This window comes from Ostrea edulis, chromosome 1 (assembly GCF_947568905.1).
Source record: "Ostrea edulis chromosome 1, xbOstEdul1.1, whole genome shotgun sequence".
NCBI classification, from domain to species: Eukaryota; Metazoa; Mollusca; class Bivalvia; order Ostreida; family Ostreidae; genus Ostrea; species Ostrea edulis.
In genome coordinates, this window is record NC_079164.1 from 46,425,419 (window position 1) to 46,440,009 (window position 14,591).

At 33.8% G+C, this 14,591-nt stretch overlaps 1 protein-coding gene across 1 annotated transcript; it reads left to right on the forward strand.

Moving 5' to 3' along the window:
- Positions 1-287: 287 nt before the first annotated feature.
- LOC125654858 (uncharacterized) lies at positions 288-14,169 on the forward strand. Its single transcript, XM_048884966.2, has 6 exons — positions 288-495; positions 2,659-2,799; positions 4,953-5,056; positions 7,625-7,675; positions 8,389-8,602; positions 10,984-14,169. The coding sequence occupies exons 1-6, from the start codon at positions 398-400 to the stop codon at positions 11,144-11,146; spliced, it is 771 nt and encodes a 256-aa protein (XP_048740923.2). The 5' UTR covers positions 288-397; the 3' UTR covers positions 11,147-14,169.
- Positions 14,170-14,591: the final 422 nt, after the last annotated feature.

Consider the following 14,591-nt stretch of genomic DNA (forward strand, 5'->3'; position numbering starts at 1 on the left):
CTGTTTTCAAACCTCGATGGAGGTCGCAAAGGACGTAAAATATCGAAATAAATAGATTTGAATTTCATCGCTTTCAACAGCTGTTCAAACTCAAAAACTACGCAAAATGTTTTAGGCATGAAAAGAATTAATTTTGCTGAAAAAATAAAAAAGTTTAGAAACATGGGATGTGTCCTTTAAAAACTTTGTACATATGTACCATTCCATGGTATGAACGACTAGTTTCCGGAAAAATATAAATTCAGACTAGGTTTTATATTTATTATTTCTACTCTATGTTACTGATAAGCTTCAAAGTGTTTTCTTGTTATATGAAACGTTTAAATGATCAAAAGTGGCTAAGGTCACATGATTGCAATTATTGCAGATGTAAACACGGGTCCAAAGTCTAGCCCAAATGGCAGAAGAGAGAAGAGTGACCATGAGTAACACGTTAACATCAGGATTTATTCTCTGTTTTATGGTCTTACTGTTTTCTACACCAACTGTCTTAAGGTAAGAATATGTTGCGTCGCACTCTGATATCATTTTCCACCCAAGTTTCCTCTGATAAAATTGGTTTCTAGAAGCGAAGTCGAGTAGACTTCTCAGATGCAATTGAATTATTTGCCTATGTCATCTCTGGCAGTGTTATAAGGAAGAAAGGTAATTTATTTCTTATTTAACATATTTTCTTCATTTCAATATAATTTTTGTTGTTGTGTGAGCTGCCATGGACTCGCGTAAAACACTGACTAAATGACTGATGCTGGGACCAGATAGATGGTTTAAAATTCATAATCTGAAAGATAAAAGTTTTTACACAAATGTGAATCCAGTAACTTGCAATCCCAGCAAGATTGGATTTGATATAAACGCTAGACCACTAGCCTATTTACAGATTTAACCTAAAAATATATACTTTGAAAAATTGACAGTGAGTAATTTCAATAATTTGTAAGTTGTTCACATGTGTAGCCAAGTGAGTACACAGTTCATGTGCAGTACATTTAACAACGAAATTGCAAAAGTTCATCTGAAAAACAATGAATGATTTAAAATCAGCAAATTTTAAAAGACATGATTGAATGTAGGACTAAATTATTTTCTAGAATCACCAATCTAGAGAAATGGTTATTTGAAAAAGATATGGTAAATCTCTGTATCCTTTACTGTGATGCATTGTAGACTGACAAGGTCAGTGATACAGGACTTAGTCAAATTCGGTGAACCTCATATGTTCCTTGTACAGCTGTGATGATTAACATTGCAATTAGATAATTTAGATGCAATATGTTTACTCCCATATCCTGTCATCAGAAATCTGGGCTTCCCCAAAACTAATACCATTTCTATGACAATAAAATGGGAAGAAACTTATCAAATCTAAATTACTTAGGAATAATATCAATAGTAAAATGCTTTGATAATCTTTTGAAGAACCACAAGAGTACCATATGTTTGATTTAAATCAATAGTTTGATTGTATGGTTTTAAGGATGACCAAATAGCTATACTATGCCTTGTAATTTTGAAAAGATTGTTTTGACTTTACAAGGAGACAGTGATTCATGACAATAATTTAGAGACATGCCAATGAATATTTTCATTCCAGAATGTTGTAAATACACATATGTATACTTATGATTAGGCCAAAATAAAATATATATGTGTTTTCGGTTTCCCCGACCCTACCTATTTTTTGGCTGTCAACCCTAAAGAATTTTAATTGACAATATATATATTATGGTAAATAGAATAAAAATCTGCAATTTTTCAAACTGGAATTTTCTTTTCTTTTCGCATTCAAGTTTCTGTAATTCACATTTTGACTACTATTGATCTTCAAGATGTTTGAAAAGTAAGTCTAATATATATATTGACATGTATTCAAAGTGTATCAAAAACTTAGATTTCAAATGAAATGTTTTACCTACCTTCCCTACATAATTTTTAGGGAGTGAAATAGGAAACACACATATATTTTATTTTGGCCTTCGGCTTCCTATAAAATCTGAACAATAACGGTCGGACCTTTCATTTCCGGATTTATTAAACTTTCGATTTATCAAACTTTGAGTTATCGAAATTCACTCGTATATGAAAATCATTAAAAAACCATATTTTAGAGTCAGGCAGGTGAAATTACAAGAAATTGTCCTTGGGCAAGTGTGAATTTTGAAAGTAAAACAAAAGTATAAGATACATAATGTAATGATATGAAATGTGAATGTGTTGACAGTATCGAACGTGGATAAATGTTGAAAGGTGAATGCACAATGCATTGATGAATTGAAACATGGACAAGTTTGTGACATTTAGCAGGAGAAGAATGGACCCCGACTGTATTAAATAACTATGATCAGCCGTCTGTGTCTACAAAGGGTGCAAAGTATGACAAAACGAAGAAAATCCGGAAATATCTCAAATCATGGGAGGAAACTTGGTCTTGGCTTTATTATGATGAGCAAACAGAAATAGATATCAATTAATTGATGTAATAAAATACAATAAGATGAACTATAGTAAATAGTTTATTTATGTCTTAATCTAAGGTGGGGCAAGTGAATTTTGTGGTAGATTAAGTGAATATGGCATTTCTACCTGTCCTTAGACAATCAATTCAAAAATCAATTTGTCTACCCCTGCATTTGACTTGTCCGATTTGTTATTTTTCAGTGATGTGGATGAGAAGCTGGGTGAGAATTGGTGTGTCGTCACCAAGAGCCAGAGAGCCATCGACATTGTCACTGTTCCATGTGTGGAGAAAATCAAAGCAAGCTGTGGCTGGTTCAGTATATCCTACTGTACCATGTACAGGTTAGTCTGAAAGTAAGGACAAGCTGTGACTTGTTCAGTATCTCTTGCTTTGCTATATACAGGTTAGTATGAAAGTATGACTAGCTGTGGCTTGTTCAGTATCTCTTAATATACACACAGGTTAGTCTGAAAATATGACAAGCAGTATCTGTCAGGTTCAGTATCTCATACTGTACTATGTACAGGTTAGTCTGAAAATAAGGACAAGCTGTGGCTGGTCCAGTATCTTCTACTGCACTATAGATGTACAAGTTTGTCAGAAAGTACAACAAGCTGTGTGTGATTCAGTATTTCCTATTGTACTGTAAATAGATTAGTCTTAAAGTATGTAAAATGAAAGTTATTCAGGTCTAATATGCTTTGTGCAGCATACTTAAAAAGCCGGGCAAGTTGTGAGTTTTTATGCGCTCATCTAAGACGGGACGTATTATGCTATGGCGATTGTGTCCGTTTGTCTGTCCTGCTTCTTGTCAGGCTAATAACTTAAGTACCGCGAGACCTAGAATCATAAAAATTTGTCAGCTTGGGTAGAGGGTGGGTCACACTTTAAAGTAAGGTCACTGTGATCTTTGATTAAGACTTTATGACCAAATATGGTAAAATCCTGTCTGACTTGTAACTGGACAATTATCGTCAAACTTAGTCAGTTAATGCATCTTAGGTATAAGGTGTGTCACACTCTAAAGGTCTCTGTGACCTTTAATTAAGATGATATGGCATAACCCTTTTTTGGTTCATGTATATTTTGTGTCCCAGAATCAACAAACTTTGTCAATTCGTGCATCTGTATAGAAATGTAAACTGTAGCTTAAAATCAGGTCATTAAAACCTCTAATATGGTAATTATTAAACAATAGGTAATCCCTTCATATGTAAGAGAATAATGCAGTAACGCTATAATTCAATAATTTTTACACCAAGAAATGCACATTTTTTTCATAAAATGTAGCTACATAGTACATAACAATTACTATGAATGATTATTTTGTTTCAAACATAAATGAGATAAATATATGCAGTATTGTACTACACAACAGATAGAGGAATTGTCTCATGGGAATAATGATCTAAGTCATGGTGTTTCAAGGACTTCAGTTGGACATACCAAATTAGATTTCTTTCACATGAAATCTAAATACATGTAATAATATGAAACATGTTCTGAAACGTAGTTATTTGAACAATTCAAGAGATATATTGACAAGTCAATACGCCGGTTTCAAGATACGCCTGAGTTATTTCCCTTTGGAGAACTCTCGTATATAGTGAGGCGCAAAACAATTTGTTTACACGCGGGAGTGGGACTAATTTTCATCACTGCGTAAGTGAATGTACTCAGTAAGTTTCTCATACAGTTACATCACCCGAATTCGACTGATACGCAAACTAAGTAAATTATAAGTATTTAGGGAGTAATTAAATACATAGAATTGTTATCATATCACGTTATTTCTTTGGTCATAAGTACCATATCTAAGATATTACTTGCAAATATGACATTTTTTTTATGTTTCCACTTTAGTAAAACATTTCTTTCGACAGTATTTTGTATTCCCCACATTTACATATTAAGCTGACTGTAGGTCCACTCTGTCACACTTAGTCATTCAAAGTGCCACTAAATGCACCTCCTACACAGAAGAGTTTGTATCTCGAAACTGGCGTATTGTTGTACCAAGGTTAACATGATTTTGTCCCATGCATACTCATCTTTTTATGATTATGAGTAAGAAACATTTGACGGGTGTATCATGTGTCATGGCAGTGTACTTTATTCAGTCCTAATATACTGCTGTATGTTCACCTTAGTTAGAAAACATGGTAAAGTTATGAATAGTGTAGGTGCATTGGATACTCCTATGAATAGAAGCCTTGGTTAATGTTGGTTATACGATATTAATAAGCAAAAAATAAAATAAAATAATAATATTAAATAAAGATGAAATAAACTATGATAAAAAGAAATAGAAACCATGATAAGAATAAAAACATTTTTTTAAAAAATATATGATGATAACATAGAATAGAAGTATTACTGCTGAACCCCAAGCTGGCTGAATTAGTATTTTTGAAAAGTATTCCACAGGATTTGTATTACTGCATGTATACTTTACTTGTATACCCTTTCATATAAAATCTTCTCTTTTTTTCAGGAAAACCTACTGTAAAAAAGAATTGAACACAACGAGAGTCCTTTACTACAAAATGAAACAATGCTGTGAAGGCTTTGTGAAGACACCCAACAACGCATGCATAAGTATGTAAACATAGCAACACATTTGTGTCTTTATTTTGTCTCAGACTAGAATGTTTATCTGTTATTGAATAAAACATGCCTTTTGACTGAAGACTAAAGGGTATATCTCTATAGACAGTCAGTAAGAAGACTACAGGGTATATCTCTATAGACAGTCAGTAAGAAGACTTTAGGGTGTATCTCTATAGACAGTCAGTAAGAAGACTACAGGGTATATCTCTATAGACAGTCAGTAAGAAGACTACAGGGTATATCTCTATAGACAGTCAGTAAGAAGACTACAGGGTATATCTCTATAGACAGTCAGTAAGAAGACTACAGGGTATATCTCTATAGACAGTCAGTAAGAAATCTATGTAGGGCAATATGGAATATGGCAGATTTGTGTAAATATATTTACGAAACATGGATATTGTCTGTTGTAATATGGTCCTTGAGAAAATCAAAAAATTATTAGGTTAAAAAAATTTCCAGACCTTCTATGGAAAAATATCAGGTTGATCAAGCCCATAGAAAGTTACACATTATATTTCCATAGACAATAATTAATAAACTTAATAACCATGCAATATTCAGGTAAATATTTTCTACGCTCAGTAACACGGATAAAATTGGTAAGTCCTGTATATATGAAAAGATATGATAAAGACATATGTGGCATAATATTTATGAGTTCAATCCACATGATCGGTAGTGGATATATGCAAGATGGTATATTGGTCACCCACTCGGACGTGTGGATTTCCCTCAGGTACTCTGGTTTTCTCCCACATTATTGAATCCCTGGTGCCAATATTCAAGTCAATGATAAATGCTATAAATTTTAGAACTTGTTTATTAATTGTCATAAAATGAATAAGTTTAAACTAGAATTTATATGTACCATACATGTGTGTTAGTACATGTTTATAAACACATGGAAATGTACATGTAAGAGTCAACTGGGGGCACACCATTCCATCCCTGTTTCCACCTCATTCATTTTTATCACATAACTTTCTTTGGTAAAGGGTATTTTTCAAATGAAGCACCATACAAGGGAAGATAATTAAGTAAGTTTTATTGTATAAAAGTTATGTTGTATTACATGTACTGTGTACTGTAGGAAATAAATATGACAAAAATGAATTTCTCATTTCCTGTTATATTGTATCAGTGTTTGTAAGGGAGAATGAAGGTAGGACTTAAAGGACCTTATATGGACCTGAGTTTGAGAAGTCAGCAAAATGAATATAAAATTTCATACAGATATGCTATTTTCTTCTGGAACCCTATTTTGCTCCAGTGTGTGATAGTCCAGTGACTTTAATCACTTGCAGTCATAATCATGATTATATTTCTATAGGTATCATTTTGAAACAAGATTTTACAAGGTTTCAGAATTTTAAGTCTGTTTTGAAATTTAAATGAAAATTGGAGACTACATGGAGCCTTTATCCTACCTTGCTCTTTTGTGCGATCCAATTTTGAGAATGTCTTAAATTACCTCCACCCTCATGTAACTTATTAATATTAATGGTTGAAAGTGGAAAAACTGTATTAATTTCCACTTTATGTAGTATAATTTAATTAATAACCAAAGAAAGTATATATGTTGTCGCCTTTTTTAAGATGTCAGACAGATAGGTCAGCATCAGAAAATCACACATTTTCGTAAAACAGAATAAGAATAGATAAAAACTTTTTAAAATGAAAATTTTTTAAAGGTCAAGTACAGTGAATAGTTTAGAAAAACTGCAAATTGATTTATGAATACATATAAATTGATTGTGGACATTAGGGAAATCATTGTATGATAGACATTCAGTAGAGGAAATACCAGCATAGGAGTTATTGCATTATCTATGGAAAATATAAACTTTTTCTTTATCAATAGTTTACCAGTCCAGTAAATAAAATTCCTCTGAAAGAGTATTTCTATGATGCATAATGTTTAATTCTATAAAGATTTTTATACGCCCGTCTTAAGACGGGACGTATTATGGTATGGCGTTCATGTCCGTCCGTCTGTCCGTCCGTCTGTTAGCTTTTTCGTGTCCGACCCGTAACTTAAATACTACAAGGCCTAGAATCATCAAACTTTGTCTGTAGATACATCTTGGGTAGAAGGTGTGTCGCACATTAAAACCAGGTCGCTGTGACTTTTCATTAAGAAGATATGGCCATATATGGCAAAAACTTGTCCGGCTCATAACTTGAAAACTATTAGACCTAGAATCACCAAAATTGGTCAACTAATGCATCTTAGGTAGAAGGTGTGTCGCATCCTACTTTAAGGTCACTGTGACATTTAATTAAGGTGATATAAAAAAAATGTTTTAATGGGTACAATCTATACTGTTAACAATATGTGACGGGCGTATCATGTGCCGTGGCGGTGCACTTTATTTGTGAAAACCTATGACGTCACATGAGGATCGATCTTAATGTACACAATTTGTGAGATTCACTGTTTTTATAAAAACATGTTTGTGGAAATAAACTTCTGTGATAATTTTCTTCTCTGTTATAAGAGTAAGCCATACAATATTTACAACTGTTTATCTTCCTGGTACATTTTATTTTCAGATGAAACAACACTTGACCCTCATTTGAGAAGTATTATAGACAATACTACCGGTACGTTTAAAACACCTTATAGCAACACATTTTTCTTCAACCTTTAGACTATAATTTTGGGAGAGAGGGTGACATGAAAGTGAGCTATATTAAGCAAATTATGTTATAGAATATGAAGAGTTCTCTAAATATAAAAACAAAGTCATAAAGAAATGGTAGTTAACTTCTTGACTTTAGCGTTTATAAAACTTGTTTCTTAAAAATAAAAAAAAAAGCATCATCTTTGATATTTGAAGTTTTAAAAATTATATGATACTTGTTCAACCGACAGAAAACAGTATACAGGTGTACTTGCTATATCTCTGAATATTTTAATGTCAGTGAAACTAGTTGATCAGGATGTTGAATAAACTGCAAGGTTGTATACACCATAAACATATGTCAGCATCAAATATCTATTACAAAAATATACTTTCTATTCTGGACAATGTCTAATCTGAAGATTTCTTCTGCTTCATCTGTGGACTATAAGCATGTTTGGAAATAAATAAGCTATTACCAGTCATCATCTGTCGGGGCATTTTTCATCACATATCATTTGTGACTCAAACTCTTCTTTGTCTGTATAAAAGTTTAGATATTGAGTGTTCCCTGTAGGTATGTGGTATACATTGTATCTCAGACTCCAATGTCTAATTACAGATTGACGTAATGTAACAGTAGATCCAGTCCAATGTGTGTTGATGTTTTATGGATAGCACCTCTTATTTCAGATAAAGGCTTAGATGAATACTTCATTGTTGATCCAGAAGATAGCATTCCTCATAAAGACTCTGTCCTACAACAGGAATCGGTCATCATTCATAAAACAGGGAGTAGGGGATCTAGCATCAACCTATCTCAGGGGGCCTATGCTGGAATAGCATGTGCTATTATGTTTCTCATCGTAACAGCTGTATTTGTTTTTATTGCAGTACGAAAAAAGAGGTAAAGTACAAGATAGAAAATTGTTTTTTTTATGATTCTTAGTGTTCATGCTGTTTATAGCCAATCTCATCATATCTGATTATATTTGTTTTACTATCAAAGTTTCCCTTTCACATTTTCAACTCCTTCTCAAGAACCACTGGACCGAATCAGCCATAAATTGCATAGAAGAGCTTTATTATGTGATGAACATTCAAGTATGAGAGAACCAAAGTTGAGATACCATGGGAATTTAAAATTCTACATTAGAATATAATTGGAATATAATTATACAAAAATTATTAAGGTTTTATCCTCAAAAGGCACACAAGTACAGTATGTCAAATTAATATTCAGACATCCTCATGCGCTATAGATTCAATTTTGTTTCCACCAGGAATGAGGGAAGGGCCACAGTAGAGGTTTGAAGTTTTACACTAGAAATTAGTGGTATATACTTTAAAGATATTCTTCTCAAGAATCAAAATGGTACAATACAGGAATTTAATATGCAAGCATCCTAATATTGTGTACATTCAACTTTGTTCACATCATGATCCCAGGGTTGTTGAAGTGGTTCAAATTTTTTGTACCCCCCGCAACAAGTTGTGGGGGGATATACTGGAATCGGGTTGTCCGTCTGTCTGTCCGTTCGTCCGTTTGTAGACGCAATGGTTTCCGGGCTCTAAAGCATTATCCTTTCCACCTACCGTCACCATATCATATATATGGACTACCCATGGGATGAAGATGTTCCCTATCAATTTTGGGGTCAAAGGGTCAAAGGTCAAGTGCACTGGACATCGAAGTAGCAATATGGTTTCCGAGCTCTAAAGCGTTATCCTTTCCACCTACAGTCACCATATCATACATATGGACTACCCATGGGATGAAGATGTTCCCTATCGATTTTAGGGTCAAAGGTCAAGGGCACTGGACATCGAAGTAGCAATATGGTTTCCGGGCTCTAAAGCGTTATCCTTTCCACCTACAGTCACCATATCATACATATGGACTACCCATGGGATGAAGATGTTCCCTATCGATTTTGGGGTCAAAAGGTCAAAGGTCAAGCACACTGGACATCGAAGTAGCAATATGTTTTCCGGGCTCTAAACCGTTATCCTTTCCACCTACAGTCACCATATCATACATATGGACTACCCATGGGATGAAGATGTTCCCTATCGATTTTGGGGTCAAAGGTCACGCGCACTGGACATCGAAGTAGCAATATGGTTTCCGGGCTCTAAAGCGTTATCCTTTCCACCTACAGTCACCATATCATACATATGGACTACCCATGGGATGAAGATGTTCCCTATCGATTTTGGGGTCAAAAGGTCAAAGGTCAAGCACACTGGACATCGAAGTAGCAATATGGTTTCCGGGCTCTAAAGCGTTATCCTTTCCACCTACAGTCACCATATCATACATATGGACTACCCATGGGATGAAGATGTTCCCTATCGATTTTGGGGTCAAAAGGTCAAAGGTCATGCGCACTGGACATCGAAGTAGCAATATGGTTCGGTTTGTCATGCCATTTGTTTTTTACACTCAAAAAAGAGGTAGTTTATACCTATTACCAACACCCTTTGGGAGATTGGGGTAAGGGGGGGTGGGGGGGTATTCTTAGTGAGCATTGCTCACAGTACCTCTTGTTTTTATAGGGTCCAGTGATAAACTAAAAAATCTCAGAACTGAAAGGGTACAGACGATTCATTAAAATGATATGAAGGAATTCTCATGTGGTGTAGATTTAAATTTGTTCACATCATGAAGCCTGTTTACAGTATGGGCCCCACAATATAGGCTCATTGTTGTACATGGGAATATATGTATGTTGGAAAATTCTTTTAAGAACTTTTGTTCAAGCAATCACAAGGTTACAGCATGCATTAGTCCTGATGTACTGATTGATTTTTTAGGGTTTACTGCCATTTTGGCAATATTTCAGCCATTTTATGGTGACTAACTACATGTACATGAAATATGTTTGGTATTAAAGAGTTTTGGAGTTTTCTGATGGTTCCCAATGAGCCTTCTCTTTTTCGAAAATCAGAGAAACGATCTATTTGTGTGCCAAGGGGGTCCCATTTGTGGTTCTTGACAAGAGGGACCCTCTAACATCCCATCTGATGGACATAGTCCTGATGTAGTGCAAGTTTAAATTTCAAATTAACACCATGCTCTGCATGGCCATGGATTTAAATGTTTTTATGAGAAAAGTTAGCTGGTCAGGTGAACTATTTGGTCCTTTGGCATCTTGTTATAAGATATTTATTTTATCGATCAAATGCATATCTGCAGTGAATTAGATTAAGAAATGTCTATTAGAAATTATGATTTTGGTAATGTTTTCTTTTATCTAATTTGGTTCCATTTGGTCATATCAACAGGCTTAGGACTAGACAGAATATGAAAAGCAGACATATGGCAGATGGGGAGCTTGGGGAGAGGGTAACCTTTCATACAACTCCCATAGTAAAAACCACAAAATCCAACAAATCCGTAGAATCTGAAGAGATTGAGCGACTACATCTTGCCACAGAGGACACATGAGGACAAGAAGATGTTAAAAAGCATGATTTTAACCTGTCAGATAAACAAGTTTTTAGATAAATTTGTTTTCTTTAAAAAATAAATGTTCAATTGTTATGTCTTTCATTAACTGTTTTACAGGAGTTAACTGTTCATTCCATTTCAAGTGTTCTTGTTATTTCAAAAACATTTTTTATTGCTAAATTTTGCATCTAGATATGTTTTTATTTTTAGATGGGCCTGAAAGCCTTAAAACATTTGTTAGATGTTATATGTACAGACACATGTACTAGGTATGCTAAAATTATTGTCTAAGAGGATCTAGAATTTGAATAGGATTGCATTACTGTTGATAAATATGATTGTATTTTCTATAGAACAATACAACTACAGTATCTAAATTGATATACAGTGAAAACTGCCTAATCCAACACCTGTGCAATCCATTTTACACTGAGCATTCTGACCCTTGCTTTCAGTTTTCATTGGTTCTTACACTGTGTTCCAACACGCTGTATTCCGACGTAAAAATTATTTCCCAGTGCATGTTAGATTTGATAGTTTTCACAGTACAATCATTGTCAGAGAATGAAGATTCAAATAGTTCCGAATGATTCTTTAGGCCAGAATGAAGATTCATTAAAAAATGTAAGATTTTACTAGGATTAGATAAGATATTGGGAAGTGTATGAATTAGAATACAGAAAATTAACTAGATCTTCAAAATTTGTTCTTTTGAACATGTGGTTACAAATTATTAAATAATTTTACATGCAGATATGCAGCTGTTTAGAAGAAGTTTTTTTTTTTTGTTTTTTTTTTACTCTGACAGAAAGAGAAGGTTTATATGTTGCTAGCATCAGTTCTTAGTTTTATGATTTTGTCCAGTCATGGTCCTTTGCTTCTTGTAAGGTCACAATGGATGACTTTTAGATTCTTTAGTCCATAACAACAAGGCAATTTAAGTGAGAATTCTCATTCATGGGCATTTGTTGTTAAATGAGCTGAATATCTATTTCACATGACTGTTAATGATGAAAGGTGCTAATGCATATACTATTATAAACTGAATATAAGTGTCGGTGTGTATTAACACCAATAGGCAGTGACTTATTGTATTGTATGTATGTTTGTAAAAAGATGGACATTGTGTTGTTCTATTGTCTGCTCTGTGTATATATTCCATTTGTGTGAGAAATGTGTACTAGGTAGTGGGGTTTACATACATGTAGTTTTATTTTTGTGAACAATGGCATTTAAAACTTCTCCTCACCATGCCTGTACAAAAGTTACTTTGATGTTCCTTCAAAAATATTCTCACTTTATGGAGTGATCTGAACTCCACTTGAATTGGACAAAATCATATTTTTAAATCAGTTTTACTGTATTCTATGTCTTCATGAAGATTTTTCTCCCATGTGAACAATTAAGACTGTTAAGATCCTTAAGTGAGGAGTTTGAAATTTTGTTGAAGAGAATTATGAAGTAAAAGGTTACAATGTAAAATGGGATCCCTGTTTTGGTGTATGAATGTGTCAGAGTTATCCTTCATATTAATTGTGCATTTATCCGATTTCTTGTGGAGATCCACATTAACTTGGGCTGTGGCAGTCTCTTACAGTGAATTTAAAACGCAGAATTTGGATTCAAGTTCTGTCATCAATAAGAATTGTCAATGCAATCTTGTAAATAGAGTGATTTATTTATATTGCTATGGAGTGTATTAATATTATATGTTTGGAAGTGAACCCACTCAGCTGTACCATTAGTATCTATTTTCATTCTTTTTCATTTTGACACCTAAATGTAATAAAAAAAAAAAAGAAAAGAACTTTACTGCAGAAGCCCCCCTCCATTTTGTTTTGTTAAGGTCATAAAGGATACCAAAGATTTTGGATGTATCATACGAAGTAGGATTATGCGGTGTTTACGTGGCATTCTCTATTATTTGATCAGAGGACAATGAAAAGCGGTCATTGATACACAAAATGCACCAATGAAATGATGTTTTTTATTTGTGTTTTCAAGATTTCAATTTATTGCATAATGTATTTCCATTGAATTTTCAAGATTTGTGAATAATGCAAAGATAAAGGTGGTTTCATAGGAAAAACATTTACAAATAATTTTTCAAAATTCTGTAACCATATTATGAAACTTTATTTACTGTCCCATGAAGTACATGATTTTGACCAGTAAACTGCAGTGCAGGTCTTACTGAATGAGTCTTGACCTTTACGCATGTAGAATACTTGGGATATAAGTTAGATTTGTTTTGTTTTACTTATTTGTACTGCAAACACTTACTGCAGAAATGTCCTGCAAGTCATATATTTACTTCGTTTAGGGGTGGTCTTTGAACATATGTCACAATACACTATAACAGTAAAGCACGATTATAACAAACCTCCAGGCCCAGCAAAACAACATCTAGTTCGTTATAACCAAACTTCGTTATATCCAGTAAATTTTTTTTATATTTTCTTCTCATATAGGAATGAATATCTCTTCACAATAAGTGTGAATTCAGTATAAGCATGTTCATTATAAGCGTGAATTCAGTATAAGCATGTTCATTTTAAGTGCGAATTCGGTGTACATGTAAGTTTTTTACTGTCTCTCCATTTGCACACATGAAACCATTGTATTATAATCATTTTCTGTCGATGATCAGAATTGTTTCCATGCAGACCATATTAAGCAGAAAATTCCTCGGCACGTGAATACCTCAAGTGAACATGTTCAATTTCAAAATAAGTATTATGTGATTAATGCTGTGATATAACATTAAGATATCGGTTCCTCTTTCAAATCTCATTGTCATGCTGTGATTTTATCAGTAATGGATCTGATCATTGTTTGTTGTTTGGTGTTTTTTTTTTTGGTTTGTTTTTTTTTGTTTAGTACTGTGTTAAGCACTTTTTTGATGGTCTCAAAACTCCCATTAACTACTGGCATGGTAAAATTACATGTAATAGATGTAAAGCCTTCATGTCTAATACTGGAAGTATGATGTAATGATTTTAATAAAACTAATAGATACAGGGTTCGTTCTTTTTATGCCCCCCTTTGAAAAAGAGGGGACATATTGTTTTGCACCTGTCGGTCGGTCGGTCTGTCTGTCGGTCGGTCTGTAGACCATGTGTTGTCCGCTCAATATCTTGAGAACCATTCACTTGATGATAATGATATTTCATATGTGGGATAGTTATGAGTAGAAGAGGATCCCTATTGTTTAAAAGGTCAAGGGTCAATCTACTCTGGACATAGGAATATAATGTCCGCTCAATATCTTGAGAACCCTTTGCTTGAAAGACATCAAACTTGGCACACTGGTACATCCTAAGGAGTAGATGATCCCTATTGATTTTGAGGTCATATGGTCAAGGGTCAAACTGGGCATAGGAATATACTGACCATTCAATGTCTAGAGAACCCTTTGCTTGACATACATCAAACTTGGTAC